This window comes from Atractosteus spatula, chromosome 13 (genome assembly GCF_055471065.1).
Source record: "Atractosteus spatula isolate fAtrSpa1 chromosome 13, fAtrSpa1.hap1, whole genome shotgun sequence".
NCBI classification, from domain to species: Eukaryota; Metazoa; Chordata; class Actinopteri; order Semionotiformes; family Lepisosteidae; genus Atractosteus; species Atractosteus spatula.
Window position 1 is genome coordinate 925,838 of NC_142718.1, and position 16,699 is coordinate 942,536.

At 58.0% G+C, this 16,699-nt stretch overlaps 3 protein-coding genes across 3 annotated transcripts; all 3 read left to right on the plus strand.

Moving 5' to 3' along the window:
* The first annotated feature begins 729 nt into the window (after positions 1–729).
* Positions 730–3,463, plus strand: LOC148821514 (GTPase IMAP family member 9-like). The gene is made up of 2 exons (XM_088930944.1): positions 730–938; positions 2,692–3,463. The coding sequence occupies exons 1-2, from the start codon at positions 932–934 to the stop codon at positions 3,354–3,356; spliced, it is 672 nt and encodes a 223-aa protein (XP_088787070.1). The 5' UTR covers positions 730–931; the 3' UTR covers positions 3,357–3,463.
* Positions 3,464–3,587: 124 nt separating this feature from the next.
* Positions 3,588–7,182, plus strand: LOC148821515 (GTPase IMAP family member 7-like). The gene is made up of 2 exons (XM_088930912.1): positions 3,588–4,536; positions 5,492–7,182. The coding sequence occupies exons 1-2, from the start codon at positions 4,530–4,532 to the stop codon at positions 6,472–6,474; spliced, it is 990 nt and encodes a 329-aa protein (XP_088787038.1). The 5' UTR covers positions 3,588–4,529; the 3' UTR covers positions 6,475–7,182.
* A 5,982-nt stretch (positions 7,183–13,164) lies between these two features.
* Positions 13,165–16,357, plus strand: LOC148821516 (GTPase IMAP family member 4-like). The gene is made up of 2 exons (XM_088930951.1): positions 13,165–13,369; positions 15,465–16,357. The coding sequence occupies exons 1-2, from the start codon at positions 13,363–13,365 to the stop codon at positions 16,055–16,057; spliced, it is 600 nt and encodes a 199-aa protein (XP_088787077.1). The 5' UTR covers positions 13,165–13,362; the 3' UTR covers positions 16,058–16,357.
* The last annotated feature ends 342 nt before the right edge of the window (positions 16,358–16,699 follow it).

A 16,699-nucleotide genomic window follows, 5' to 3' on the forward strand; every position in this document is an offset into this window, starting at 1 on the left:
GTAGAGCTGAGAGAGAGGCAGTGTGGGACAGTGGGTAGAGCTGAGAGAGAGGCAGTGTGGGACAGTGGGTAGAGCTGAGAGAGAGAGGCAGTGTGGGACAGTGGGTAGAGCTGAGAGAGAGGGAGGCAGTGTGGGACAGTGGGTAGAGCTGAGAGAGAGAGGCAGTGTGGGACAGTGGGTAGAGCTGAGAGAGAGAGGCAGTGTGGGACAGTGGGTAGAGCTGAGAGAGAGTGAGGCAGCGTGGGACAGTGGGTAGAGCTGAGAGAGAGGGAGGCAGTGTGGGACAGTGGGTAGAGCTGAGAGAGAGAGGGAGGCAGTGTGGGACAGTGGGTAGAGCTGAGAGAGAGAGGGAGGCAGTGTGGGACAGTGGGTAGAGCTGAGATATTAGGAAGGAGAGAGGCAGTGAGGGACATTACAGTTATAGTCCTGGGATTGTGAGAGAGTGAGGCACAGAGGCCCAGCTGCTGGAGCTGAGACTCTGTAAAAGAGGGATGGAGGCAGTGTAGGGTCCTGATTAGAGCTGAGAGACTGGCAGGCGAGGCAGAGAGGCAGTGTGGGCCAGTGTGCGGAGCTGTGAGCCTGGCACAGAAAGAGGAAGACCAGCCTGACAGTCCCTCCCCGTGACGTCTGCCACGTCATCTCTTCTCGCTGCTCACCAACCTCTGTCTACACAATCCAGGAGCTCATTTGCCTGCAGACTAGTCCAGGGGGAGGGAGGACAGAGCTACGTCAGAGGGCGGACTCCTGTGGACCTGCCTCCCTTTCTGATAAACAAGGGCTAGAACCGAAACCTCTCGGAGACCGCAATCCTGCGCTCAGGACCTGCTCTGCCTGCCTGCTCTCTGGCTGAGCGCGCCGAGACGCACTGAGCGCCTGTCTCCTGCGCCACACGGACAGCACCTCTCCCCGGCTCAGGAGCACCGCAGGCACTATGGCAGGTCAGTGGTCTTCTGCTTGAGTCTGAGGAGCTCCGAGCCAGCCTGTAGACGGTGTAGACTTTAGTGGGGCTGCAGTCTGAGCCCCTGTCCTGCCCAGGCTGAGAGATTGGCTGTAGTGGTGGGTCTGGATGCACACAGCTGTGTCCAGTGCTCTGGTGTGGCTTGTTCATTCAAGCAGTGTGGAGAGTGTCTGTGTTCAGGGCAGAGAGGGTGTGATACGTTCAGGGCACAGGGCCTCTTCTTCATGGTCTCCAGGCTGCTCTGCCTGGTGGGGGGGCAGAGCCAGGGGGCAGACTGGGGCAGACTGGGGCAGAACGAGCTGCAGCAGCACCTGGAGAGGCAGCAGTGCGATCTGAGGGCTGTTTCCTCCTGCCTGTGCGTCTCTCTGCTTCCTCTTTCCTGCGCGGATTGAGAACAAAGAGCTGCTCTGTCAGGCCCGCTGACATGCGGCACAGCCTGTTCAGAGCCGCGTGCTGACCCGGTTCTGGTCGGGCTCCGTGTGCTGCTGAGCAGGACTCAGATTCTCCCTGCTGTCCTGGAGTCTCCAGGGCTGTAGCGATGGAGAAACCGGAAAGGGTGTGGTGAGAGTCCAGCCTGCTTTCCGCTGGAGACGGAGAGCCTGCAGTTCAGAGGGTGGCCACCGTTCTCTTCAGCCTCGTGCAGCTCCTGTAGGAGAGGGGGAGGAGCTGAGGCAGAGAGAGCCGTCCGAAAAAGCCATTCCTCACCATCAACAGGATTCCCACTGGGAATATCCCTTTGTCTGTGTCAGCAGGGCCTCTGTAGCCCGGGAGGCTGTGACTCTGAACCAGCCCTGCGCTGAGTCCTCTGAATCACAGACTGCTGGGCGTGTGGGAGACAGCAGCTGGGATCCTCAGATCACTGCTCATCTGCCAGCAGAGCTGTGAGACACAGGGCAGGGCAGCACAGGGAGGAGACACTGAGAGAGATGAGAGCTACGCAGGGTCAGTGTGAGGGGAGGAGGTGTGCACAGTCAATCTGATCAGCTCCCTTGCCCGGGTCTCCCAGACGCAGAGTTTTCCCTGGGCTCTTCCCGAGTGAAATTCAGGCACGGCCCGCCGGTTAGTCCGGCCCTGTCACTGGGCAGCCGGCTGTGCCGAAGACCTGCTCCGGACTGGACTGGAATGGCACCCTCTGCCTGCTGTGGGAGTGTGTGTCTGTCATGCTCTAGTGAGCTAACGAGAGCTAACGAGACGCCCCTCCCTCCCTCTAGGATCTGTGATCTAGGATCTGTGCCAGTTTCTCTTAGTCACACGTGACCCCTCTCGACTTGCCTACAGAGAAAGTGCTCACTCTGCTTACAGTACCTCTCCCACAGCGACAGGGCTTCAGATTGGGTTGCACCCTGGTAATGACATTGTAATTACCGGCTTATACTATGGTTATAACCATGTCGCCGTGGTAACAGCCGTGTTGTAGCGTAAACGACAAGAATGGTAAACCCTGCGCGCTGGTGATGCGCGGGTCGGCTTCTTTTCTGACCCGCACCTGCCCGACCCGATTTAAAACGCTGAAAGTACTGACCCGAACCCGGTCCGAACCCACTCCGTTAGAAATCCCCCCGAACAATAGTCGAACATTCATTCGATCAACGTTCATGATCGGTGTTGTGCAATTAGTTTGCTGTTGGTCATATACCGACCCGCGGGCTGACCCGCCTGCTGTCGTGAGCCTCTCCGGTCCCGGTCCGCTGCTCTGCTCCCCGGTCTCCACGCTGACGCCCCCTCTTCCGCAGGTCCCCAGGGGGCGGGAGAGCTGCGCATGGTGCTGCTGGGCATCACGGGCTCGGGCCGGAGCAGCTCGGGGAACACGCTGCTGGGCGGGCCGGAGTTCCGCTCGGAGGCCAGCCGCGAGTCGGTGACGCACGACTGCGAGCGCCGGTCCCGCCGCGCCCACGGCCGGCTGCTCACGCTGGTGGACACGCCGGGCCTGCTGCACACGCAGATGGGGGAGGAGGCGCTGCTGGCCGAGGTGGCCCGCAGCCTGACGCTGTGCGCGCCGGGGCCCCACGCCCTGCTGCTGCTGGTGGGCCTGGACGAGCGCTACGGGCCGGAGGAGAAGGCGGCGCTGGAGGCGGTGCGCGGCCTGTTCGGGGCGCGCGGCCCCGCCTACACGCTGGTGCTCTTCACCAAGGCGGACGAGCTGGAGGGCAAGCCCGTGGAGGAGTTCTTCGGCGAGGACGAGTACCTGGCCCGGCTCGTGGAGCAGTGCGGCGGCCGCTACCACGTCTTCGACAACGGCGCCGCCGGCGACCCGGCCCAGGTGCCCCGGCTGCTGGACAAGGTCGAGAGCATGGCCCAGCGCAACCGGCTGGAGCACGGCTGCGAGTTCTACACCCGCGGACCGGACCCGGACCGGGACCCGGCACCGGCCAGGAAGAAGCAGTGCACCTGCTCGTGAGGCGGGCCCCCCGGGGTCCGCGCCCCGAACTGAGCACTTTGATACGCAGTCCGTTTTGGAGGTTGTTGTGTGTCAACACTGTGGAAATAAACAAATCTATGTTTCTGAACTGAAGGGCCGTACAGTTGTCTTAGAGGTCACCCCAAATCAGGGCTCCCCAACCCCAGTCCCCACAGAATTACTGTTTATACTGTAGGCTGCTGGTGTGTAATGGGGAGCACTGGAGAATACTGGTGTGTAATGGGGAGTATTAGAGAATATTGGTTGGGATTAGGGTTACAGTAATGGAGAGTATTAAATATTGGTTGGGGTTAGGGTTACAGTAATGGAGAGTATTAGAGAATATTGATTAGGGTTACAGGAATAGAGAGTACTGGATAATGTCAGGACTGGTTGTTTTCATTTCAGATTTATTGCAGAGCTTTGAAGCTGATGAATCTGACTAAGATAATGGTTCTTCTTTTATGTTTCTATACTGAAACCACATTAGATGAGTTAGAAACCGATGTGGTTTTTAGAAAGAAACAGAAACATCTGTCTGGACCTGTCTGCTGTAGTGAGATAATTGGAACAGAGGCTGTGTTAATACTGCTCATCACAGATACAAAGACATAGAACTGTACCTTGTTTGCTCAACAATACAGCTCTGTCTGACTCCTCAGTGCAGGAACAAACACTGAAGTTTTTCCATTCAGCACAAAGTCTGATCTGTCAGCCAAGTACTGACACACACGGTAAACTCTCTCTCAGCTCTGCACACACACACAGTAAACTCCCTCTCAGCTCTGCACACACACACAGTAAACTCCCTCTCAGCTCTACACACACACAGTAAACTCCCTCTCAGCTCTACACACACACAGTAAACTCCCTCTCAGCTCTACACACACACATACAGTAAACTCTCACTCAGCTCTGCACACACACAGTAAACTCTCTCTTAGCTCTACACTGACACACACACACACTAAACTTTCTCAGCCCTGCACTGACACACACAGTACACTCCCTCTCAGCCCTGCTCTGACACACACACAGTAGCCTCTCTCTGCTCTGTGCTCACACACTGCGCACACTCAGACACTCAGACACAAGGACGCTGAGAGACTCGGCGCTGCTCTCCTGCAGGAACAGGACTCTCGCAGACAGGAAGACTCCAGACCCAGGGAGACGATGGCAGGTGAGTGGATTCGTCTGAGCGAACCCTTGGTGTTCAGGCAGGCAGTGCTCTGGAAGCTGCCGGGCATGTCTTAAGACCTCATCCAAGATGGTGAAGTGAATCCAGAAAACAACAGTGATGTCATCTGATCCTCCTCCATGGTTATGGATGGCCTGGGTGCAGATGTTGTTCTATTGTATAGCAGAGCAGAAAGGGGGAGCGTGCACTGGTCTGTGATTCAGTGCAGATGAAGTGTAAGAAGTACAGAGAAAACACTGAAAGAACTGGCTGCTGTTTATCTCAGATCCGCACAGGAAATTCAGATTTAGCTGTGCAGAGGGTGGGGTGTGTCCACAGCTCAGTGCGAGCAGGAAGCACAGGAAGCTAAACACACGTCATATCTGCAAGGTCATGTAAAAAAAATGAAACCTTGTGGATTTGCACTCAGTGTGAATACACTGATGGGGTCTCAGAGAGAGGGGCCTGTGCTGCACATCAGCCCCGCGCTGGGAAAGCATGTTGTTAAGGCTGATATTCTGCCCCCTAGAAACAGAACAAGTTCCAGGAGGCCGTTTGGCCCCTCTGTTCCAGTTGGTAATTAAATAGTAATTAATCCCAGCATCTCATCCTGCAGTTCAGGCTGGGCTGCTTGTTCCACACTCCCGCCACCCTTTGAGTAAAGAAGTGCTTTTTGTTTTCATTTTGAATCGGTTATCCCCCCCCCCCCCAACACACACAGTTTATTTCTCCAAGGATCTCATCCAGGTCTGTCTTGAGAGAAGCCAGGGTATTGACATCAACAACATGGCAGGGCAGCTTGCTCCCCACTCCCACCACCCTCTGCGTAGAGTGTGCTCTCTCTCTGGCTCTGGGTTTGAAATGCTCTTCCCCTCACTTGTAAGTCTCCTGGGTAGCGGTCTCTTCCGCCGGGATGTCGGTCCTCCTGGACTCACGCGCCCCGTCTCCTCCTCCGCAGGCTCCGAGGGCAGCGGGGAGCGGAGGCTGGTGCTCCTGGGAATGACCGGCCAGGGCCGCAGCAGCTCGGGAAACACCATCCTGGGCAGGAAGGCCTTCCGGAGCGAGGCCAGCCCCAGGTCGGTGACCAAGCGCAGCGCGCTGGAGCGCGGGGAGGTGGACGGGCGGCCCGTGCTGGTGGTGGACACGCCGGGCTTCTTCGACACCGACCTGTCGGAGCTGGAGGTCAAGCAGGAGGTCCTGCGCTGCGTGGCGCTGAGCGCGCCGGGGCCCCACGCCTTCCTGCTGGTGATCCGGGTGGGCCGCAGGAAGCGGACGGAGAGGAGGGTGGTGGACACCATCCTGCAGCTGTTCGGCGAGCAGGCCCTGCGCTACACCGTGGTGCTGCTGACCCGCGGCGAGGAGCTGGCCGGCAAGCCGCTGGCCCAGTTCGTGCAGGAGGACCCCCACCTGGCCGAGCTGGTGGGCAGGTGCGGGGGCGGCTGCCACCTCTTCCGCAACAAGGAGCCGGGCGACCGCGCCCAGGTGAGCGAGCTGCTGGACAAGGTGGACGCCATGGTGGCGCGCGGCGGCGGCGGCTGCTTCACCAACGACATGTACCAGGGCACGGAGGCGGCCCTGCGGCAGGAGCAGGAGGCCGTCCTGCGGGAGCAGGGCCAGGGCCCGGACCAGGACCCGGACGCGGCCCGCAAGGAGGCGGTCGAGAGGCTCATGAGGAAGCGGGTCAACGTGCTGATCGGCGTGTCGCTGGGGGTCCTGCTGGGGGCGCTGCTCGGGGTGGTGTTCCTGCTCCCCGCCGCCGCCGCCGGGCCCTCCCCCGTCCTGATCGCGGGCTGCGCGGTGGGCGCCTTCTCCATGGCCGTGAAGGGGGGCCGCGCGGCCAAGTCGGCAGAGGGGTCCAGGGAGGCGGCCAAGCTGGCGGTCAAGGCCCTGTTCTCGGACGTGATGGACAAGTTACAGGCCTTCAAGCCAGACGAGAGCTGAGAACTGAGAAAACTCACTGCTGCTGACTGATCCCACAGTCCCGCCAAAGAGACAAGGCCGCCTTGTCCGAGAGTGTGCACAGGAGTGAGAGAGAGGTGTGAGAGAGGAGTGTCAGAGAGTGTGCACAGGAGTGAGAGAGAGTGTACACAGGAATGAGAGAGGAGTGTCAGAGAGTGTACACAGGAGTGAGAGAGAGGTGTGTCAGAGAGTGTGCACAGGAGTGAGAGAGGTGTGTCAGAGAGTGCGCACAGGAGTGAGAGAGGTGTGTCAGAGAGTGCACACAGGAGTGAGAGAGCTGTGTCAGAGAGTGTGCACAGGAGTGAGAGAGAGGTGTGTCAGAGAGTGTGCACAGGGGTGAGAGAGTGTGTCAAGAGAGTGCCCACAGGAGTGAGAGAGGTGTGTCAGAGAGTGTGCACAGGAGTGAGAGAGGTGTGTCAGAGAGTGCACACAGGAGTGAGAGAGCTGTGTCAGAGAGTGCACACAGGAGTGAGAGAGCTGTGTCAGAGAGTGTGCACAGGAGTGAGAGAGAGGTGTGTCAGAGAGTGTGCAAGAGAGAGTTGTGTGTGTGTTTGTGTGAGCTTGAGGGAGCTGTGTCAGGGTGTGAGAGATGGAGAGCTGTGTTTGCGTGTGTGTATGGGAGATGGCTAGTTGTGACTCAGGAAAGAGTGTCTAAAGAATTACTGCTGAATAATAAAAAGCTGAAGAATGTCATGTGTATCGTCTGTTTGTCCTGAGAGCTCAGCAGCTTGAAGTAAGTGACAATCTGAAGAGGGACACGTCCCAGTCCCAGTCAGTGAGGAAGAGAATGTCTGAATACTGACCAGCGCTGAATCCACACCCTGATGCAGATACTCATCAGCAGCCAACAGTGAGAGATTGTTCATGATGTAGGATACATGGTTACTTAATACAAGTGCCCCACTTCAGAAACTCTGTAGTAAGTCACAATTGAAGTAAAAATACACATATCGTAAAGCATGTCCAAATATTCTCAGTTCTGTTTGTTATTTATAACTACTTCTGTTTTCTGAGTAGCTTAATTGATTCTCCCGTGCTGCTGTTATTCTGACAGTTGAAAAGAGGAAGCTGTTAATACAGATTTATGTCAGGGGTTTCCTGGAGAGTCAGTGTGTCTGTGGGCTGTCCAGTCTCTCTACACCAGGGCTGTCCAGTCCTGCTCCTGGAGGGTCAGTGTGCTGTGGGCTGTCCAGTCCTGCTCCTGGAGAGTCAGTGTGTCTGTGGGCTGTCCAGTCCTGCTCCTGGAGGGTCAGTGTGTCTGTGGGCTGTCCAGTCCTGCTCCTGGAGGGTCAGTGTGTCTGAGGGCTGTCCAGTCTCTCTACACCAGGGCTGTCCAGTCCTGCTCCTGGAGGGTCAGTGTGTCTGTGGGCTGTCCAGTCCTGCTCCTGGAGGGTCAGTGTGTCTGTGGGCTGTCCAGTCTCTCTACACCAGGGCTGTCCAGTCCTGCTCCTGGAGGGTCAGTGTGTCTGTGGGCTGTCCAGTCTCTCTACACCAGGGCTGTCCAGTCTCTCTCCTGGAGGGTCAGTGTGTCTGTGGGCTGTCCAGTCCTGCTCCTGGAGGGTCAGTGTGCTGTGGGCTGTCCAGTCCTGCTCCTGGAGAGTCAGTGTGTCTGTGGGCTGTCCAGTCTCTCTACACCAGGGCTGTCCAGTCCTGCTCCTGGAGAGTCAGTGTGTCTGTGGGCTGTCCAGTCCTGCTCCTGGAGGGTCAGTGTGTCTGTGGGCTGTCCAGTCTCTCTACACCAGGGCTGTCCAGTCCTGCTCCTGGAGAGTCAGTGTGTCTGTGGGCTGTCCAGTCCTGCTCCTGGAGGGTCAGTGTGTCTGTGGGCTGTCCAGTCCTGCTCCTGGAGGGTCAGTGTGTCTGAGGGCTGTCCAGTCTCTCTACACCAGGGCTGTCCAGTCCTGCTCCTGGAGGGTCAGTGTGTCTGTGGGCTGTCCAGTCCTGCTCCTGGAGGGTCAGTGTGTCTGTGGGCTGTCCAGTCTCTCTACACCAGGGCTGTCCAGTCCTGCTCCTGGAGGGTCAGTGTGTCTGTGGGCTGTCCAGTCTCTCTACACCAGGGCTGTCCAGTCCTGCTCCTGGAGAGTCAGTGTGTTTGTGGGCTGTCCAGTCCTGCTCCTGGAGGGTCAGTGTGTCTGTGGGCTGTCCAGTCCTGCTCCTGGAGGGTCAGTGTGTCTGAGGGCTGTCCAGTCTCTCTACACCAGGGCTGTGCAGTCCTGCTCCTGGAGGGTCAGTGTGTCTGTGGGCTGTCCAGTCCTGCTCCTGGAGGGTCAGTGTGTCTGTGGGCTGTCCAGTCTCTCTACACCAGGGCTGTCCAGTCCTGCTCCTGGAGGGTCAGTGTGTCTGTGGGCTGTCCAGTCTCTCTACACCAGGGCTGTCCAGTCTCTCTCCTGGAGGGTCAGTGTGTCTGTGGGCTGTCCAGTCCTGCTCCTGGAGGGTCAGTGTGTCTGTGGGCTGTCCAGTCTCTCTACACCAGGGCTGTCCAGTCCTGCTCCTGGAGGGTCAGTGTGTCTGTGGGCTGTCCAGTCTCTCTACACCAGGGCTGTCCAGTCCTGCTCCTGGAGGGTCAGTGTGTCTGTGGGTTTTCTTGGTCTTAAACTCACCTCAGGCTGGATATTTATAATCTGTTTTTCAGCCTGCTCTTCAGTCTGCCCATGTTTTCCATATCCTCTTTTTGTCGTTAATGTTTTTAAGGTGTGTTAATTCAGAGCAGCTCTAATCCAATGATATGGAATGAGACGCATGTTTTCAACGCCCCATTAAGCAGCGTTGAGAAACCTCACATGTTTTCGCAACAGTTAAACTGTAACTGTGATTCTGGGAAGTTGCGATGGAGCAGCTCAAGGGTCATTGACTAACCCTGTGCTGGAGGCTCCAGCGTCATGCTGTAAGAATTCCCACTTTCAGGTCCAGCCAGATCCGCGATGAGGTGCAGGCGGCGATGGAAATTTCCACTCTGTACTCTGACTTACACAGAAATCAAGACGTGCCACAAGCGATTATTTAATGCCTTAGCCTTACACTCCACCCCCATCAGAGATTCCTGGTGAATGGACGTGCGCACACTACGCACGTGGAAGTCATTATGCGCTGGAATGCAGATTCCAACACAGCACAGCAGGTCTCTGTGCTGGAACTGTAGAGCGCAAAGTGACAGAGACGATGACACAGTTACCCTTCCAGCCCCCTGTACTTTCCAGCTTGTGCAGCAGGCAGGTACAGCTGCTCACATCAGAACGCTGGAGGAGAGGAGGTGTGACACCTGAGGAAGAGGAGGAGGGGGGGCTGGGTGTGACGCCTGAGGAAGAGGAGGAAGGGAGCTGGGTGTGACACCTGAGGAAGAGGAGGAGGGGGACTGGGCGTGATATCTGAGGAAGAGGAGGAAGGGGGCTGGGTGTGACGCCTGAGGAAGAGGAGGAGAGAGCCCAGGCGAACGCCTGAGGAAGAGGAGGAGTTTCACAGTAGTAATGGAGCAGACACACATGCAGAAGGTTAGAAGCGCACCTGGTGATCAGCCCTGACAGTGACAAGTTCTTATTTGGCTGACCGAAGGAACGTGAGACACCAGGATGTACGTTCTGCCAGGCCCTCGCCCACTGTGAGGTTAGACACTGCTGCTCTTGTCCTGCACCTGACCTTGGTGGCAACACTGCGGCCGGACCGGGGCTGTGCTTGGAACAGAGGCTGTGTCTGCTCTGTCCACACGGCCGCCCGTTAATGAGCTCACTTCAGGACTGCGCTGACCCGGGCTCTGGGTCCCCAGACGCACCCCGCTCTGGGATCACAGAGGAGTCACTGCTCTTCTCTGCCTCCCGGCCTTCAGACGTCCAGCCGGCACAACCAGAAAAGCAGGAACTGGAATTCCGTTGTTCCGCCTGCTCCCACTCTCCTGCTGTCTCTCCCGTGGGAAACGGAGAGAGAGAGAAAGTCAAGTATAAACAGGAGCGATCAACCTGAGCACAAAGACCGGCCGCCCACGCCCAGCGCTCACTCTCTGCTCCCGGTGCTGGGCGTTCTTCTCCGACTGGCCTGTTGACAGCTCCCGGGAATCTGAGAGAGAGAGAGATACACACACCTGGACACACACAGCTGCACACCTACACACACACACACCTACACACACACAACTGCACACCTGAACACACACAGCTGCACACCTGCTCACCTACACACACAGTTGCACACTTGAACACACACACACCTAGACACACTCAACCGCACACCTGAACACACACAGCTGCACACCTGCACACACACCTAAAAAAACACAAACACACACCTACACACACACAGGCCTGTGTACCGACACTGCTACAGAAGATCGTGAATTCAGTCCTCCTTCCCCCTTTCCAGCCTTTTCTGCCAAACACCTGCTGGGTTTATAGCAAACACTAATTCTGTTGATGGGATGCTGATATAAACTGAGTCGTTCCGGGGGCTCTATCCGTCTGAGTTTCTGGAAGTGCTGAGACACCTCTCTGCCTGCAGCTCTGCTCTGCACAGGGACAGCGAGCAGTCGCACAGTCCCAGCACTGGCTGGGGTCTCTCCTGGAGCTGACACCCAGACTCGTGCTTCTCTAATGAAAGCCACATGAGCACAACCACTCCCTGCCACTACACTGGGGCTCAGCTTCGTGCAGGAACACTGAGCCGGCACGCACTCCCTGCCTGCTCTTCACAACAGAGTGATGCCACACTCTTCAAGCGCACTCACAGTCGGAGAGAGCTCTTCCAGTTCACCCAGGGCCTGCAGGTGCCCACTCCCTCCAGGACAGGGGTCAGGGGTCAGGGTAAGAGCAAGGGTCAGAGGTCAGAGTAAGGGGTCAGGGGTCAAGACTAGCCTTCTCCCCAGCTCGAGCAGCCCAGAGCGTGCATTTTAACTATACTGTCACCCTCCTTCAAAATCACACTGCTGCTCTCACCAGGGGTCCCCCACTCCTGCCCCTGGGGTCCTCCCAGCCCCAAGCTCTCGCCAAGCTCCTGCCTGGCGACTCTGCGGGGTTCGCTCTGCTCAGACCTGAGTGACTGCAGAGCCCGCAGGTGTCCAGGAGCTGGGGGCTGGACTCCGCCTCTTGCTCCCCCTTTAATCAGCGCTGTTCATTAACAGTGAATCCTAAGACGACATTAAACGGGACCAGAAACACGAACCTGCCTCTGCTGTGCAGAGACCCGCACTGAGGGAGCTATTTTTCAAGTCAAATTCAACATTAATTAACACAAAGCAGAACACGGATCCAAAAATACGTAAACGGGGGCGCCGGAGGGCCCGTGGGCGGACGGAGGCAGCGTGCTCGGGGCCTGTCTGAAAGAAAGACAGACGCATCAGTGGATCAGTGCAGGCGCACTCGGGCCCTGTGTGTTCCCGAGAGGAAACAGAACCCGCAGGCTGGGACCGGGGGCACAGAACCGGCTCTGGCGAGCTCTGGTCTGTTGAGGGGTGCGGTTAGGTCAGGAGCAGTGGCTGCAGGGTGCTAGTGTTTTCACTCCAGATGAGCCCTGAGCTGCTTCGCCGCTCAAAGGGAAATTGTCCCAAGTGTTCGGAAACCAATGATTCCAGGGGCGACCCCTAAACCTGCTGGACTGGGGCTCCCCAGGAGCAGGGCTGGCCAATCCTGGTCTAGCAGATAAAAACTGGGTCATTGATGAGTGGAAAAGCCCTGAAAACACCACTGTTTTCACCTTCTTAAACCAATTGTATCTGTTGATTAAAACAAGTCTGCTCAGCCTGCAGCCCCTCCAGGCTGCCCCATCGCTGGAGTGTCCCACTGCTCGTTAGCTAATTGATTATTAGCAGGATCTGTACCCCAATCAAGGGGCTGGAGGAACGGAACTCTTTCAGTGGAGGGGTGTGGAGTAGTCGCCCAGGAGGAGAGTGAACACATTCTGTCCTTCAGTTTGTTGGTTTTTAATCGACTCTAAAATCAGAAGACTGTAGTGTTAGGAGTGGCATTTGACAAGAGGAACAGGTGCCTCCATTCAGATCTGAGATCCAACCACAAAAAAACAGGAAACACTGGGAGAGAGGGAGGCAGGGTGGGCCAGTGGGTAGAGCTGAGAGAGAGAGAGGCAGTGTGGGCCAGTGGGTAGAGCTGAGAGAGAGAGGGAGGCAGTGTGGGACAGTGGGTAGAGCTGAGAGAGAGGGAGGCAGTGTGGGACAGTGGGTAGAGCTGAGAGAGAGAGGGAGGCAGTGTGGGACAGTGGGTAGAGCTGAGAGAGAGAGGGAGGCAGTGTGGGACAGTGGGTAGAGCTGAGAGAGAGAGGCAGTGTGGGACAGTGGGTAGAGCTGAGAGAGAGAGAGGCAGTGTGGGACAGTGGGTAGAGCTGAGATATTAGGAAGGAGAGAGGCAGTGAGGGACATTACAGTTACAGTCCTGGGATTTTGAGAGAGTGAGGCACAGAGGCCCAGCTGCTGGAGCTGAGACTCTGTAAAAGAGGGATGGAGGCGGTGCAGGGTCCTGATTAGAGCTGAGGGACTGGCAGGCGAGGCAGAGAGGCAGTGTGGGCCAGTGTGCGGAGCTGTGAGCCTGGCACAGAAAGAGGAAGACCAGCCTGACAGTCCCTCCCCGTGACGTCTGCCACGTCATCTCTTCTCGCTGCTCACCAACCTCTGTCTACACAATCCAGGAGCTCATTTGCCTGCAGACTAGTCCAGGGGGAGGGAGGACAGAGCTACGTCAGAGGGCGGACTCCTGTGGACCTGCCTCCCTTTCTGATAAACAAGGGCTAGAACCGAAACCTCTCGGAGACCGCAATCCTGCGCTCAGGACCTGCTCTGCCTGCCTGCTCTCTGGCTGAGCGCGCCGAGACGCACTGAGCGCCCGTCTCCTGCGCCACACGGACAGCACCTCTCCCCGGCTCAGGAGCACCGCAGGCACTATGGCAGGTCAGTGGTCTTCTGCTTGAGTCTGAGGAGCTCCGAGCCAGCCTGTAGACGGTGTAGACTTTAGTGGGGCTGCAGTCTGAGCCCCTGTCCTGCCCAGGCTGAGAGATTGGCTGTAGTGGTGGGTCTGGATGCACACAGCTGTGTCCAGTGCTCTGGTGTGGCTTGTTCATTCAGGCAGTGTGGAGAGTGTCTGTGTTCAGGGCAGAGAGGGTGTGAGACGTTCAGGGCACAGGGCCTCTTCTTCATGGTCCTCCAGGCTGCTCTGCCTGGTGGGGGGGCAGAGCCAGGGGGCAGACTGGGGCAGACTGGGGCAGACTGGGGCAGAACAAGCTGCAGCAGCACCTGGAGAGGCAGCAGTGCGATCTGAGGGCTGTTTCCTCCTGCCTGTGCGTCTCTCTGCTTCCTCTTTCCTGCGCGGATTGAGAACAAAGAGCTGCTCTGTCAGGCCCGCTGACACGCGGCACAGCCTGTTCAGAGCCGCGTGCCTACCCGGTTCTGGTCGGGCTCCGTGTGCTGCTGAGCAGGACTCAGATTCTCCCTGCTGTCCTGGAGTCTCCAGGGCTGTAGCGATGGAGAAACCGGAAAGGGTGTGGTGAGAGTCCAGCCTGCTTTCCGCTGGAGACGGAGAGCCTGCAGTTCAGAGGGTGGCCACCGTTCTCTTCAGCCTCGTGCAGCTCCTGTAGGAGAGGGGGAGGAGCTGGTCTTCACCATTCCTCGCCTCCCATTCCCATTGGGAAGCTCCTTATGGAAAACAGGAGCCGGGAGCGTGTTTCTGTGCCAGCAGTCATCCAGCCCCTCCCCCTGCAGGACAGCAGGAGGGGGAGGAGTTCATCGTCACTAGCAACCGTCAGCTGGAGCAGGAATATAGCGCAGTTCCGGAGCACAGCCACCCCCTCCCCCCCCGTCTCCAGGGGGAGGGGCTCTGTGTCCATGGCGACCACCAGCTGGAGTGTTTCCTGCCTGTGCCTGGGGGGTCCCTCCGGCTTCTGGGTCCCTTAGCCGGGGAGACCCAGGAGGGCTGGACTCCGGCACATTAGGAGGCTGGGAAAGAGCAGGAGAGCCCCTCCATCCACGATGCCCTGGGACGGTTCTCAGGAACGCGTGCCAGAGCTCTTTTATCCCAGGCCTTCCAGAGAGGGGTGCTTGTGCTGCCCCACCAGCCTGGCTGCCTGCGCTGCTGCTGGGCTCCCCCCCAGGACAGGCTCACTGCGTCCAGGTCTCTCTCCAGAGTACTCTGGGCGCAGCCCTGCTCCTGCTGGGAGTCCTCTTCCACAGCGGGCTCAGGTTCGAGCTCAGCGTGACTCAGGATCCCTGAGGGATTCTCCCGTGGGGGTCTGGCGTGGAACAGCTCCCTGGGTAATTCCCGTGGGAAGGGTGTGCGCACACACAGCCAGGATGCAGGTAACGAGCTGGCACACGGAGGCCTGCGCGCGATCAGCACACTAACGCTCCACGATTCTGCCCCACCCCGCTGAAACCTGAACTCAACCACCCCCTGCACCGTCAGGCCTCCAGCTGCTGTCAGAACATCGGGGGCGCGTTGCCCTGGGGGGTCTTTGAGCAGGTTATTGTGCTGAGGAAAACTAGAGAGTCTTGTGAGTCTGGAAATCGCTGCGTTTGTCTGACTGCAGCTGTGGCCACTGCGAGCACGTTTCTGACAGCCGGGTCAGGAAGTATTCTTATTCTGTTCAGAGGTATTAGTATTTGCTCAGTGTATGAATGTGCAGTTTGACATGCAGTGTTAAGAGCAATTAAGACGGGTATGAGGGGGCACAGGGGAGTAAACTCATGACACAGACTCTAGAGCTGCTGGCAGGAGAGCCGTTCTGGCACTGCCGGTCCCGGGTCCGAAGAATCAGACCGTGTTCTGGTGACGGACCGGGACTGGGGTCCCCCGAGTCTCCCCCGTGGAGGGGAATCAGGCACCAGCGCGCTGGAGGATGATGGGAAGTGTTGCGGTAGCTCTCACTGTTGCAGTTCCTGTTGCTGTTCCAGCTGCTGCAGTTGCTGCTGTTGGTGTAGTTGTTGCTCTTGCAGTTGTTGCTGCTCTTGCAGTTGCTGCAGTTGCTGTCATGGCACCGTCTGTCTCCCGCAGGGCGCGAGCTGAGGCTGGTGGTGGTGGGCAAGACCGGGGCTGGCAAGAGCAGCTCAGGAAACACCATCCTGGGAGAGGAGGTGTTCATGGCGGACATCAGCTCCAGCTCGGTCACCACGGCCTGCGAGAGGGCCAGCCGGCTGGTGCGGGGCCGCAGGGTGACCGTGGTGGACACGCCGGGGCTGTCCGGCAGGCAGCTGTCCGGGGAGGAGGTCCAGACCATGAGGAGGTGCCTGTCGCTGAGCGCCCCAGGGCCCCACGGCTTCCTGCTGGCCGTGCCCACGGACGACCGCTACACAGAGAGCCGGCGGCAGGTGGTGGAGCGGGTCAAGGAGCTGTTCGGAGAGGACGTGCTCCGCTACACCGTGGTGCTCCTCACCAAGGCCGACCAGCTGGGGGACAGGACCCGGGGGGACTTCGTCCAGGAGAACGAGCACCTGCAGGCGCTGGTGCAGGCGTGCGGCCACCGGCACGTGTTCTTCGTCAACGAGGACGAGGAGCTCGCCCCCGCCCAGGTCACGGAGCTGCTGAGGATCGTCGACGACATGGTGAGGGAGAACAGGGAGAACGGCTGCGAGTTCAAGGCTAATTAGCGCTCACTTACTCTCATTAACCTCCTGCCTCTACAGCTAATGAGAGACTAGAACTCCGGCTGTGATGTCATCGGCATGATGCCATAGTCATGTGATGTCATCACCATGATGTCACTGTCGCATGACGTCATCGCCACCAACCATTGCACAGGGGCGGTTTCTGCTTCTGGATCCGTTTTTCTTCTTGTGGAAACCCTGTTTGATAAACTGCAGATTTATATATATATATTATGTATATGAAGATTTACCTTTTTCTGTTAAAATACTACAAAAATAAATGGAGGAAACTTTTTTTTAAAAGCAGTCGCTGTCGGGATGCTGCAGCTTGTAGGAGCTGGCCCACGGGAGAGGGGAGAGTGGGGAACTGGGAACTGGGAACTGGGAACGAGCAGCTCGGTGAGGCCAATCGGAGCACAGCTGGACTGAACCCGCCGACACTGTGGCCCCAGAGCCTGCAGGAGAGAGGGGGTACTGGGGGAGATTCAGGAGGGGATAGCCCCAGCCTGCAGGAGAGAGGGGGTACTGGGGGTGATTCAGGAGGGGATAGCCCCAGCCTGCAGGAGAGAGGGGATACCCCCAGGCTGCAGGAGAAAGGGGGTACTGCGAGGGTTCAGGAGGGGATACCCCGTGATGGTGCAGAAG